Genomic DNA, 14,723 nt, shown 5'->3' with positions numbered 1-14,723 from the left:
ATTTATCACAGAAATAAAAATTATTACACTCAATAATATTTTTAATAAATATGCACATCCGAGTGGAGTAAGAAACTATTTTTATGTAGATTGAATTCACCAACTCTAGTGTTACTTTAGATTCTCATTTTTTCAGGGCATAGTGAAAGCTTAACTTACACTTTCCATTTTCAACTTAATATTTAACCTAACTCCGACACTTCATATCACATTAAAAACCTCCCTAATAGCTCTTTGACACATGGTAATGAAAACATCTTTCTCAGCATGAGAAACACAATCAAGTACCAAAATTATCATAGCCAACACCTCCAACATGTAACAACTGAAATAGCTTTTATGATAATGATAAGATAGCATTGAATTTATGCACCATTTGAGAAAATAATTTGTCTCAAAATATAGGCACACTTTAAGTTACTAGATTCATTTATTATTATTTTTCCACATATCCCTTATATTACTCCTAATTTATCCTAGAAAACGAAAAAAATCAAGTTGAATACATTCATATATAAAGAATATTTTAGCAACATCTAGACATAAAATTGACACTTAAATTCACTACCAACTTTTCTTAATATATAGTTAATTGGTGTGAAGAATCAGTTTTGTTTCAGCCAATAATTAGATACATTGGATTTAAGCATAAAACAAATTTCAATTAAGAACTTTCAAAAATTCCAAGGTGAGCGACACTACTCTTACAATACAAACTAAATAATTTTACTCCTCACTGCCACAACAACTAAAGATTACAAAGTCTCAAATGCCAACACATATAACAACTAAAAGTACAAGTGAGTATGTTTCAATGTATGAAACATTGGAATTTCACATCTCACAGAAATTTAGTTTTCTGCAACATTACATGTATTGATACCATCCTTGCAATCACTGGTCAAATCATTGAAAGTTTCAAGTTGCTTCTTACCTCTCAAGAACACTTCTGTATCAATGGATACTCTCATGTAACCATCAAATTCTACCGGAACACCGTTGTTGAGTTTCGTTGTCTCAGAGTACCATTCACTAGTTACGTCCCAGAGATCCTTATATTCGTCGAGAAAATGAGTTGTATACTTATCCTTCAAAGGATCAAAGAAAGATGTATCCGGTTCATTTGTTGCAATGTAGAGGTTTCTTCCTTCATCGATCTTGTCCCGCAAAGTTGAGAGAAGTGCATCGGGGGAGGTATGCGCATCGAGATTAGGCCAAAGCTCCTTGTTTCTTGCCTTTTCACCTCTTACAACATGAACCGAGTCATAATCCCAGTTTAACCTTGAAGCTATTGCAGACATTATATCCATCAACCGCCTCGATTTCCAAATCAAATGCCATGGCCTTTGAACAATAGATTCTGTCTCTCCTTCACAGACTCTATACCAATAATTATCCGGCTCGACCGATCCAAACTTTCTCATGATTAAAGCATCCTTCACATCCATAAGTTTCATCGGTGTGACCCTAAAATCCTCCACAAGATGAAGATTCATCCCATCTTTTTGTTGCCACTTACTCCAATCTTCCCAAAATTGATCCTTGTCCAACACCGACGCCGCCTCCTTCAAATGCTCAAAATCAAAGTAAAACCTGAAATCTTTTCCTTCCTCGTCCTGTTTCGACGAAGTGTAAATCGAAGACAGACATATGCTCAAATCCATAACCAACGTTCGATTTAGGTACTGAGCTTCTCCCAAAGCACACAAAAAACTCCACAAGTAATGATTCATACTCTTACACCGATCTCCACCACCCATATAAACCAAGTATTTACCTCGACTAAACGAACTTTCGGACTCAACTACAGGGAGGCTGTCATTAACCATCTCTCCAACAACCGGCAACGCGTTCACCTGGTCCGTATTCAACGACGTCTTCTCTAGTCCACCCTTCTGATTCTTCTTCCTCTTCCTTGCATTCATACCAGTATGATATTCCCCAATGCTAACAACACTAAGCGTACAATTTTCGGACCTTTCAATGACAAATCTCCTATAATCCTTATAAAATGCAGCAGCTTTTCCATCCTTAGGCCTAAACCGCCACGCCATATCACAACTACTATCATTCGATCCAGCAACAGGTTTCCCAAATCTATAAAAATGTATATCCTTAAACTTCTCAATAGTAGCCCTCATCATCAAATGAAAAACCTCAGGGTCCCTACAATCAATAGGACCCGAATTGCCATCACACTGAGTCGCCTCGACCACCTCACCCGTTTCGCCACTAACCGAGTTATCAACATCAGTCATGTTAATAATAGCACCAAAAACAGATTCATTGGCAGCCATAAAATCTTCTCCAGTTCTAACAACACTATTATCTGACTTAAAAGTAGCATTGGATTTGGAAGTTAGAAATGTTGTGATCTTTGTTGAAGGGTGAAATAAAGGATCCTCAGGTTCATAAGTAGCAGCCATAATAGTAAATACCAAAACCCCAATAACAAAAACTGAGAAACAAACATTACCAATCATGGCCATAGTATTCTGACCTAAATTCTCTGGCCTGAAACCTCCTGGTCTAGAAAATCCAGACCGACCCAACATTCCTAATGTCTATTAAATCAACCCCAAGATGTATATCCTGCATAAAAATGAAAAAACAATGATACCCAGTAAACTAAAATGGATTAAAATAGTAATAAGAGGTTTAAAGTTCAAATTTTTATCATTTGGGTATGTAGCAATTTGAAGATCTGAAAAATAAAATAAATACCCATTTACCAAAATTGCAAGATCTGAATGCAGAATTGGAAACTAACCTGTTATCCAAACTTGGGATCTTTACAAATGAAGAATCAGTGACACCTTATAGAAAGTGTTTGTGTGTGTGTGTGTGTCTCATACTCACAAAAAGTGTCTTATGTATGTGTTGTTGTGTGGCTCATTTTTCAACTCAAGAAGAAATTTTTGTTAATTAAATAATCGAGAAAGGAAGAAAATGAAAATTCGTAAAGAAGGTGTGAGAGATTGAGATAGAAGAAGGTGTGGGCGCAATACGCACCCCTAGGATGAGGTAGGAAGGAGAAGGAGACGAAAATAGTGTCACGTTAGTAAGAGTGAAATTTGGCATAATAAAAACTCCAAGTCATGGATCCAAATTGTTATTATTATGATTTTCTTGAAGAAATTATTATGAATTAAATAGATAAAAGTTTCTATCTGCATTCTGTCAAAAAATAAAAAAAGATTTCTGTTAGCATGTATGGTTTTTTCATCATTAATATAAATAAATATTTTTATTTTTTCTCTAATAAATCAACAATGTAATTACATTTCTAGGTAATTTTTTTTAGCTCCCTTACTATGTATACAAATAATATTATCTAGTAGAAGAAAAGATGAATTTAATATAATTATATCAAAATTTGTATGTAATTTTATATCTAAATATATCTGCATATTTATTAATTTCACAATTAATAAACACTACTTCTAACTTGTCAATAATAAGAGTGTGTAAAACAGTCATTATAAGTTAGATGAAGTATTCATTAGTATATGTACTCTATTTAAATCCAAAGATAGTGATGAATTTAAACCGAAAGTATTCACTCAATCAATTTAATATTAATTAATGGTGATGATGCATTTAGGCTAGTTTTTCGTTTTCTTTTTGATGCCCTCATGTATTTATGTTAACACGTATATAATTCAATCCATGAGTTAAAGTATATCGAAGGAGTATAAAAAATAATGTTAGATGTTCAATCGTTGCTACTAATATTTTCTTTTTTTTTTTATTAACAATTAGCCACTAACATATATCTATAAAAAATACGTAGTCAATATGAATTATAATTACTACTAAAAGTATCCTATTAAGTCTTTAAATGTGACTTAGATGTACACATTATTTATTTTATAATGATAATGTTTGACAATGTTTAATAAACATTTAATCTATTTGATGTATTTACTAATAACTTTACATCTCTATATTTCATAGTATTTTTCTTTTATTTTAATGTAATTTATTGTACAAAACTCACAATAAAGAGTGATTCTATACTACTCTTTTAGACTCCTAAAATTTATTTCAAGGGTACCTAGATAAATCATCCACCATTATGAAAGGTTTAAGGAATTTATATAATTTGGTCACCGACAATGGCAAAAAGGTAAAATTCTAAAGTCAAGTATCATGGCAGACTCAGTATAACGATTATTTTTTGACAGAATATAGCGATATACTAAATTACTAAAATGCATATAGGACACGTAGCAATGGCAAAAATGGACCGTGACTTAAGGGATGATAAATATCGTACTGCTCTAATTAAACGACCGTGACTACAAGATATTATAGGTTAAATTATATTTTTGGTTTCTTAGAATGTGTTTGGACGAAAGAAATATACAAATTATTTTGTTTAAATAATAAATTTAAATAATTTTTTAAAATAAAATAATTTCATAAAGTAATTTGTAAAATTAAATTTAGATTATTTTAGACATTATTTAAAATTTAAAATTTTCAAATTTCTTCTTTATTTTTTAGAATATGAATTTATGTTTCAAAATTTGTAAAATAGTTTCTCAACTTTCCAAAATTTTAATTTTGACTCAAATTTAATTTTCATTTCTGTCCCTCAACTTTTGAAATTTATAACAATAGCACAGTTTTTGAAAAACAAATCTTTTTATTAAAATAACAAAATTTAAAAATGAAAAGAATTCAATTGAGGCATTTGAATTGTCTAGATTTATAATTTTTTTATAATTTTCAATTATCTCATCCAAACACACTCTTAGGTTGCAATTAAATTTTTCTTTGGTCTCTTAAGTTTTTTTAATTATAATTTGGTATTTTAAATCTTAAATATTAGACAATTTTTTTGACAAATAGACATTTGAAATTTTAGTCACTTAAATTTTGTTTGTTCATTTTAGTCCTTTTAATCACAAAATTGAATACACTGTCATTTAAATTATAAATATTAAATATTTTATATTTTTAAATTATAAATATTAGACATTTTGTTCTATCTATTAATGTCTATCATTTTTCACTTACGAGATCAAAGTGTCTAAAGTTAATAACTTAAGGGATTAAAGTGACTAAAGTTTATAAATTTAAGACCAAACTATCTAATATTTGTAACTTAAGAAACCAAAAAGAAACGGGAAAAAAAATTAAAAGACCAAAATGAAATCTATAAATTAGCGTTTGATTTTCGTATAATTTGAAACAAAAGAAAATAAGAAAATTATGTATATTCCCATAAATGAATACATATATGCTCCTCGAGTAGCAAAAATGAGAAAAATATTTTCAAAAAATTTAGTCACAATTGTGACAGAATAAAGATTTGTCATTGATTAAAACTGTTAAAGATTACATGATAGATTGAACTTTATTTCTAAAAACAAATGATTCATACTATTTTTTTTATAACTATTGTTGTAGTTATAATAATTGATATAGCATGATGTTGGAGCATTTTTGTTCTAGATGTGGTTTGGCTCAAGAAGATATTGACCACATTTTTAAGAGTTGCATTTGGTCAAAAGAGATATAGTTCAAATCTCCTTTGAGTGCTTATTTTGAAGGCTACCAATTTACTTGTATTCATTGGCTTGAAAATATGATCAATCAGGACTTAGATGAAGAAACAAGTTGGGTCTTATGATATTTGATACGCTATAAAGAAAGTCATATTTGAAGGGGGGAAATGCTTCTCTATGTAAAACCATCCATAAAATTTAGAGTGTCATTGAGGACCAAAAGAATCGTTTGAACACACAAGCTTTCAATTCTCATGCATATGTCTCCCCTACAAGGTCTTTATATAAAGTTAATGTGAGTCCATCTTGACCGATGAATAATAAATGTGGTATTGGATACTTAGATCAGTCATCCGTGATGTTAATGGTTTGGTGGTGGTTGCAACCACGTGATGTTTTGAGGCATTTCCAAATTCTGATATTGTGGAAGCATTGAGTTTGAGACTAGCTCTTTAGTTTACTCTAGATATTGGATTCAAGAAGATTGTCTTTGAATGGGACTATATTAATGTAGTCCTAAGAATACATGCAAAATTCAAAGATTTATCTTATTTTAGTTCTGTGATCGTTGATTCTTAAAAGATTATCAATTTTTTTTTATTTTAAAAAAATCATTTTATACGAATTATTAATGTTTTTGTACATCATTTTGCTCGTTGTAGTTTAGATTCCATAACTCAATATAGATTGAGGATCGTCTTGCTTGTATTGTCTCTTTTATTATAGTTGACTTAGCTGCTCGATAAATTTCATTTTGACGCTAAAAATAAAATGATGTGGTATTGATTAATTACATGTGAAATTGATAAAAATTCCATTATTATGATTTGAGGTTATATCCTTTAAATAGTGCTATAATAGTTTTATTTCTCTATATATAATGATGTAGTAACTTATGTACATTGTGGAGAAGTTGAATTTATTTATGTGTAACTTTTTCTTTATTTGTGCTTGGGATTTTAAATTTTAAAAGTTATGATTTTTTTTATTGATTCATATGGATTAGAATAATTGAAACACATGTTATTGTAAATTAGAAGTTTACAAACATATTAAATTTTTCGTTGATAAGATCAGTTGGGTAATCCTGAAACAATTATGATACAAAATATAGTTAAAAATTTATGTCGACATATATTTAAGAGTTAGTAGATTATTCAATCCAATAAGTTTTGTGTTTTACTAGTCCCAAAAGGAACTTAACAATTTGGAAAATGATTCTCTCACCTTTATATATCGTCTATGGTAATAGATGTGAACCAATATACCAGTCATGTGAACCATTGAGATACGGATTGAGTTCAAGTGTGAGTGGTTAAGTCCTACATGGACTATAAATGGGATAAATATTGGATATAAAAGAGTGTTGAACCATATATGCATTGCCTTAAGGTTTTGCGTTGAGATATGGTGTCAAAGTCTCTTGTGCTTCTAGAGCATTTGGTTTGTTGTTCATTCTGCTCCATCAGAACTCTCCAATAGTGGTATCAGAGCTCTGGTTCAACTTGGTGGGAGAGCGAGAGTGAATCTTGGTATTGGATCCTTGTAACAAAAGTCTTCCTGACAATGCAATCAAGAGACGTGTTTGTTGGTAATAACACTGATGCAATTATAGGATGTGGAAGATTTACACTTATGGGAAGATTGTTAGGTTCAAGTGTGGTTAAGTCTCACATGGACTATGAATGAACTAAATATTGAAAATATAAAAGTGGTGACCTATATATTCATTCTCTTAAGATTTTGGATGGAGATGTGATATCAAACTCTCTAATAGTTTTTAAACATTTGGCCATTGTTACTCCCGCACCCCAGGACTCTCCAACAATATGTATAACTTCAATTAGTATCAATTAGATGATCACATACATGTTTCTTGCCAACTCACAATTAGAAGTTTGTGAGATTATTTGCTTAGCTAACCTTACTAAGAGCTCATTTTATGGACCATTCAAAAAAACATCTAATAAGTATTGTGTGTCTATTATAATTGATATTGAACATTTCGTAGCATATGCTCATACGTAAAAATAAACTAGAAGCTCCATTAATTAGACGTCAAAAGTTAATTGTAGGACTAATACATATGAAATCGGAACTTCTAATTTATACTTGGGAAAATAGAAAATTACATTCTAAGACATCACTATGCATCTAGCCAACAAGTTATCAAATGTAAGTCTTACTCTTAATTTACAATTGATTTTTAGTCAATAACCTAATATTCTCTATATAAACATTTTTTTAATGAGTTATGTATGGTCAATTACTCAAATACTATGCATGAATTTTGAGAATCTATTATATGTATTAAAATAGACTCCCACATAAACATCATCTAATATTGTGTCATTTCATTCAAATATTGTCACTTCAACAAAACTTTCATGTGGCACATGTAAAAAGTCTTTCCTCTTCAATTCTCCTTATTATTCAACTTTCATTTTGCTTTAACACACATTTTACTATTATTATTATTATTATTATTATTATTATTATTATTATTATTATTATTATTATTATTATTATTATTATTATTATTATTATTATTATTATTATTATTATATATATTAAAATAAAATTCCACATACTATTGTGACACATCATCCACTATTGTGTCATTTCGTTTAAATATTATCACCTCAACCAAAAATCTAATCTGGTACATCTAAAATGTACTATTTCATCATCCCTCTTCCATCCTCCTTATTATTCCACTTCAATTTGCTTTAACATACATTTAACTACTATTATTACTATTTAACATCTAATATTATGTATAACTATTAATGTGTTATGAGTTACAAATTAAAGTACAATCAATATATAAGTTTTTTTTTTACGTATATTATTCTACTTCTTCAAACAATCTCTTCAATATTTACTTTGCCATTATATTCTGCTAACTGAAACTTTGCCGTTATATTTTGCTTAATAACTCTTATTATTGTATTGTAGTGACTCCAATTCTAAATTTGTAATTGTTTATTTAAATGGTCAATATAATTTTTTTCTTGCAACTATTTTAACACGTTTATGCAATTAATTTTTATATTGCAGCCTTATGCTATTAACTTTTATATGGCAGGTTCGCCACTGCCACTAGAAAATATTATGCGTAAATTTTTACAACCCTACTTTATCAACTCAAAGGGAAATATCTTTGCAACCCAATTATTTTCAAAGAAGTAGATATAGTTGGAAAATTCTTTTCTTTCGCATAAATAGCTTTTGAGTAAGTGGTATTTTGTAACATATTATACATATTTGTTCATTTTTCTCAAACCTTGATTGTTCTTAGTTAGAGTATTGTTTTTGCAGATATATTTGATCTCATCTACGATAGAAAAGTATATTGACTCCTCAAAAGAGAAAGAAAAGTTGTCTTTATTCAACTTTATATGAGTATTATTATTGTGTCTTCGGGAGAAAAATATTTACCATTTATAGATAAAAGAATAATGTTTAATATTTAGATTAAAAAAGTATTTTTTTTTTTAAGGAGATGTTTTATGTTGTCAAATTTTTTAAAAATACTACCAATTTTAAGCTTCTACATTTGTTTTACCTCTACTCAATCGAAGATACGAGTTGTTTGTGAAAATTCTTAAGTCATGTTGTATAGAAGTCTCATACTCAAAATATTGGAATTTTGATTTGTCATTTCTTTGACATGGTTAGAATGAAATGAATATCAAATGAGAAAATAATTTTATATTTTTCTAACAATATTTTGACAATAAATTTAGATTTGACAACACAAAAAAAGAGCATGACGAATCTGATTTTGCGGTAGATAATTACATATATTAATATTTATTAAAATACTTTTAAGATTTGTAACACTAAATATAATTTATGAATTTTGTTTGTAGGATGATCTTCACTATGGATATTTAATACTAAATATATGAATTAGTTGCAATTACGTTCTGCAAAATATTTTACATATTCTTAAATGTGTGTTTGTCAACTCATATATAATAATTACTCAAATAAATCCACTTGAAAAAAATACTCTACAAATAAAATGAATAAATTATATTATTTTTGAAATTTTAAAATCTTATTGATAATACTACTAATATGTTAAAGTCTATATATCCTGCGCAACGCGCGGGTTATATTCTAGTATATATTATATATGAATCCCATCTATTAGTATTGCTTGAAATAGAATATTATCTCATCTTAATCATCAAATAAACTATTGTAATACATAAGTTCTAAAGATAGTTCATCTACAAAGTTTAGCAAACCAAGTATTAGTTGTTAATAATCCACATAAAAGTAATAGTAATGTCCTTGTTGGACAATCTATAATTGCAAATGAATATCAGCCCACATGAAGTGTGGTATATTTTTTGGTTTCAAAGATAAATATCCTTAAATAAGGAAATGAGCTAAAATGTAAGATGACCCAACTAAGAAAATGTAAAATCTATAAAAGTACTTTTACATAATTGATTTTTAATTTTAAAAAAATTGATCAAGTACCTGAAACTTGTTAATATAAAGATATCTCAAAAAACGATGTTGTAAATGGAGTACAATGGAACCAAAAGAGAGGCAACATTGATAACGTTTTAGCATATAATGCAGTGCTATATGTGTAAAATGACAATAATTATCATGAACGAAACACTATTAAAGATTATCGACAAAACAATGATTAATTTGATGCAAAATTAAACTCACTTTGCAAAACAAAATGTTTTTGAATTTTAAGTTTATAGACTTGAAGATGTGAAGTTAATTAGATATGAGTATATTTTTACGAAAATAGAAAACGGTATATTAAGTTTGACCTGTTGTTCAAGAGTATTAACAAAAATTTGTTATTGATTTCGAAGAGACATATTCTCTACCAACGAATTCAAGTATTTTTTTTAATACTTATTAAGTTTAGCATCACATCACATGAAAGACCCTATTTACATATGAATGACGTACTACAATGTATTTATATGGCTCAGTTGATAGTTATAATTATATGAAATTTTTTTGAAGAATTTAATTTTTGTGAAACATCTAATTTGGATTCTCAAAGAGATTACTTAATTGAATAAGTATTTTTATATACTCAAATAATTTAGATGCATGTTGTATAGTATTATTAGTGAATATTTTTTAAATAGAGGATATTAAAATGATATCATTTGTCCATGCATGTTTAAGAAAATGTTAGAAATTAATGATTTTATTATATTTATTTTTTATGTTGATAATATAAATATTATTAGAACTCTTAAAATACTTATGAAATTGGATTGCTTAAGAAAAATGTTTGAGTTGAAATATATAAAAAGAAGAATATTTATTTTTTCTTTCATCGAAAAATAATAACATTTACTTGTGAATAGTGTATAAAAAACTTGAAATAAAAATTCGGAAACTAAGGGTTTGTTTGATTCACATCCTAAAAACTCTTTTTTAGTATTTTAAAATTTAAAAACTAAAAAACTTGTTTGAATTACTTGTTTTTAAAAACTGTTTTGTAAAACTATTTTTCATATTATACTTTTTAAAATTAAAAAAACAAAATAGATAAATGATGTATTACTTTTCATTTTTCAATTTTTTTACTCTCTAATAAAAAACTGTTTAAAAAATTAAAATTACCAAACAAATTTTTTTTAATTTTTTTTTTAAAAACAATTTTCTAATATTTATTTATAAAATAATTTTTAAAAACTAAAAAATAAAACACAATGAAACAAACTCTAAACTTTAAACTTTTGTAATAAAAAACTTGCTGCAAGTTTTCCTAAAATTTGGAACACGCTAATATCTCGGGAAACATTGATGTAAAAGTCATCGGAATTAGGAGGGATTTGCTATATATACACAGACAGATTTGAAATTTTCATCACAAATGTAGAGTAGAGACATAAAAATAAGGATGGAGTAAAAAAATTATATTTCCTCCTCATTAAATTAACGTGGGCCAATTCCCTCCCCAGTCTTTAATCCACCTAATGCCTTCTCTTCACCAATTAAACTCTTCACACCTACTTTTTCTCTCGCGTTGGCATTAAATATGTTGCATCTCTCGTCATCAACATTCACATAATCTACAGAAATTTTATTTTTACATACAAATTGATACATAATTGAATAGTTTTGTGTGCTTGTAATAAATTGGCAATTTTTGAGGCAATAGTCATATTTTAGTGCAAGGATAATTGTTTGGATGTAATTAAAGTAGTAATGTCGATTTACAAGGAATGGAGTTTTGAATTGTAAATCTTCCTGTTTAAAAATTCTTGAAAAAGTCTAAAGATTTAACTCAAGAATGATCTTGGTTAAGAAAACAGAAAACAGAGAACGTTCTTGAATTTTACCAGAAAACGGAGAACGTTCTTGGTTAGCTTAAAAAACAGAAATTCAGTTTATGTTTTTACTCAATTAATCAATCAAGCTCAATAAATAAAGAGATAAGAGAAAGAATATCACACAAAGATGTATCATGGCTCACCCAACTTGAGTTACGTCCAATCCTCACAACTGTGAGATTTTTCACTAAGTGTTCAAAACAAATAACCTTCTTGGTTTTATAGCACCTAGCTTAGATCAACCTTGATTTGTTACAAGCTCTATTTCTTTCCACCTAGAAAGCAATTTAATCACTTATCAACCTTGATAGGATTTCTTCCAATCTATTCAAAATATACTAAACTCTTATAGTTTGAGTTTTACAATAATGATAAGATTGTTTTGATAGAATCTGAGATGTCTCAACTCTTGTTTGAGATTCGATTTTTTACAAATAATTTAGTACAATAATAACATATTATGATATATAATCATAACTGAATCTTTCTTGCAAAAATGAGAATTTCAAGTATGTGAATGTGAATGATTTGTGAGACTTGATATCACTTGAACTTCTGCCATTTCCCTGAGCATTTGTCTTTCTTTTATAGGTGTTTTGAAGCATTTAATAATGGTCAAAAGAGTTGTTGGTAGTGTTCTGTCAGTTTTGACCAAAACCAATATATATGAATAAAAATATTTCAGCCTTTGAACATTTTTGAAAACTGTTTGACTGGACTGATTTATTCATTCTTGATCAGATTGCCTTGGTGATTAATGATCCTTTATGCTTCATATGTATTTGTTGATGTTATATCTTCGATCTGAAGACTTGATTATGTCCAAAATAGTTTGCAGAATGATAATAAAGTTCTGCAGAATTAAGGAGATAGATAGTACACTTTCTGCAGAAACGGAGATTGATTATCAATCTGGACTGTCAACTATTGAACTTTCTGGAGATTGATGATCAATCTGGAGGTTCAGTTTTAATCATTATGGATGACTTCCTGATGTCTTGTACATATCAAGATTGATTATCTTTCTTGACATTTTGGCTGAAGAAGGTTCAGACTCATTTTGACTAGCTTGATTCAAGACCTATTCTTTTAGTGATTTTGAATGCCTTCTTTGAATGAAATGGATCCCATTTGTTCCTTGCCAAGTACTGATAACCTTAGTATAAAATTCAGAGGCATAATCTTCTTTGAACTAATGGAGATTGATTGATCTTGAGGATGTGATGATTAGTCTTGCTCCTAGAGAACATCCTCCGTTTTATCCAGAATGTTCTTATTTCTTTATATGTTCACTTTTCATCTGATTTCTTTGCTTTGCTTGATTCCTATCTTTGAATTAATTCACTCAAAAGCAGAAGTTAAATTAACATAATATTTTAGAATCATAATTAACATTCTTAATTAACCTTTGTTTATTTTCATCAAAACTTTAATTTGAGAGTTTGTCTTAACAATCTCCCCTTTTTTGATGATGACAAACATGTTAGTTTAGATTTTAATTCTGATTCTAATATCAATTTTGAGAGCTTAACAAATCCCCCTCAATTAATGCAGTACGTGATTTTGACAGAAATTTAAAACATCATATAATTTCAATATAAGCTTTCTTTTCATTAATTCATGTGAAGATACAAATTATCAGTTTGCATTAGCATATTTCATAGAGTCCAAGATACAAACATGATTTCTATAAACAAAATAAAAACCATCTTAATTTCCCCCCTTTGTCATACAAAAAGGAAGGAGTATCTAGACCCTAGTTGGCAAGCGATGGAGAAGATCCCTCAGAAGAGAAGGATTTTGCAGGGTTAGGTACTTGCGAATGAGTGGGAGAAAGATGAAGTGGAGGATGAATGATTCTCAGTTTGGGAGCTAGTTGTTCTGTCAGCCATGTTCTCAACAGGGTGGTCTCCTGATCCTACTGAAGTTGGTGTGCCATGATGGTCTGAAGAGCAACCATGATATCAGAGTTAGAATGTTTAGCCATGCGAGGAGGAGTATGGAGATGAGTGGAAGGTTGAGAGGTGGCAGCAAAAACTGTGTTGGATGGAATGGGAGATACGAAGATTTATGGAATAGTGGCAAAATAGGTTGCAACGAATGGTAAAGTATCAGATGATGATGGTTGACGGAAGGATGGGCCTGGAATATTTGGAAAGTTTAAAAATTGGCTAATTTCAAAAATGGAAGAGCTAGTTTTTTGTGGAGAGACAAAGAGTGGAGACATGGTACTTGTATGATAGTTGGGTAATAAGGTGTCGAGGTCATGAGGAGAAGAGTGAAGAATTTGAGAGTAGGAGAGAAAATATGTGGAGGATAAGGTTGAAGGTTGGGGGAAAACAAAAAAAGTTGGAGGATTGGGGATTTCTTCTATAGAACGTTCTCGGTTTGGTGGAGAACATTCTTGTGCAGTTTCAGCTACTGCATCAATGCTCAGATGTTTGAGGTGAGAAAGGGATTGGTAGAGGGGCAATTATTCTTCTGGTCGAGCGTTTTCTTTTTATGGAAGTTGGAAAATAAGAGGTTGTGGGAGTGGGTTGTTCAGAGAACGTTTTTCTCATGTGGGAGAGGTTTTTGGTGGAAAATTTTGAGATTTTTATGAGTGATTTTTCATTTGTGAAGGATATCTCAAAATGCCTAAAGATTTTGGTTAAAATCATTCGATAGGGAACTGTATTTTTCTTGTAATCTTTAGTGGCAGCTGAAATCATATGATGAAGGATGATATGAGGACGGTTAGGGCGCTTACAATTAAGAAGATGATAAATAATAAAAACATCGTTGTCAGAAACATACTCATGGCTTCCACAGTGAGGAATGATGGTATGTTGACTCATGTTGTTGAAGACTTTAAGAAGGGGCTTTAGGTAGG

The 14,723-nt window shown here is 29.3% G+C and overlaps 1 protein-coding gene across 1 annotated transcript; it reads right to left on the bottom strand.

The window, feature by feature from the left end:
• Positions 1-641: 641 nt before the first annotated feature.
• Positions 642-3,067, bottom strand: LOC101514743 (uncharacterized). The gene is made up of 2 exons (XM_004490497.4): positions 2,771-3,067; positions 642-2,592 (listed from the first exon to the last, which is right to left on the bottom strand). Exon 2 carries the CDS (start codon positions 2,553-2,555, stop codon positions 852-854), a length of 1,704 nt encoding a protein of 567 aa, XP_004490554.1. The 5' UTR covers positions 2,556-2,592; positions 2,771-3,067; the 3' UTR covers positions 642-851.
• Positions 3,068-14,723: the final 11,656 nt, after the last annotated feature.

Source organism: Cicer arietinum, chromosome 2 (assembly GCF_000331145.2).
Source record: "Cicer arietinum cultivar CDC Frontier isolate Library 1 chromosome 2, Cicar.CDCFrontier_v2.0, whole genome shotgun sequence".
In the NCBI taxonomy this organism is placed as follows: Eukaryota; Viridiplantae; Streptophyta; class Magnoliopsida; order Fabales; family Fabaceae; genus Cicer; species Cicer arietinum.
The sequence above is the reverse complement of the archived record's forward strand: the minus strand, read 5'-3'. Positions and strand labels throughout refer to the sequence as shown.

What these genes read in the sequence shown, in the direction of transcription:
- LOC101514743 (XM_004490497.4), bottom strand. Translation starts at nt 2,555, where the DNA reads ATGTTGGGTCGGTCTGGATTTTCTAGACCAGGAGGTTTCAGGCCAGAG.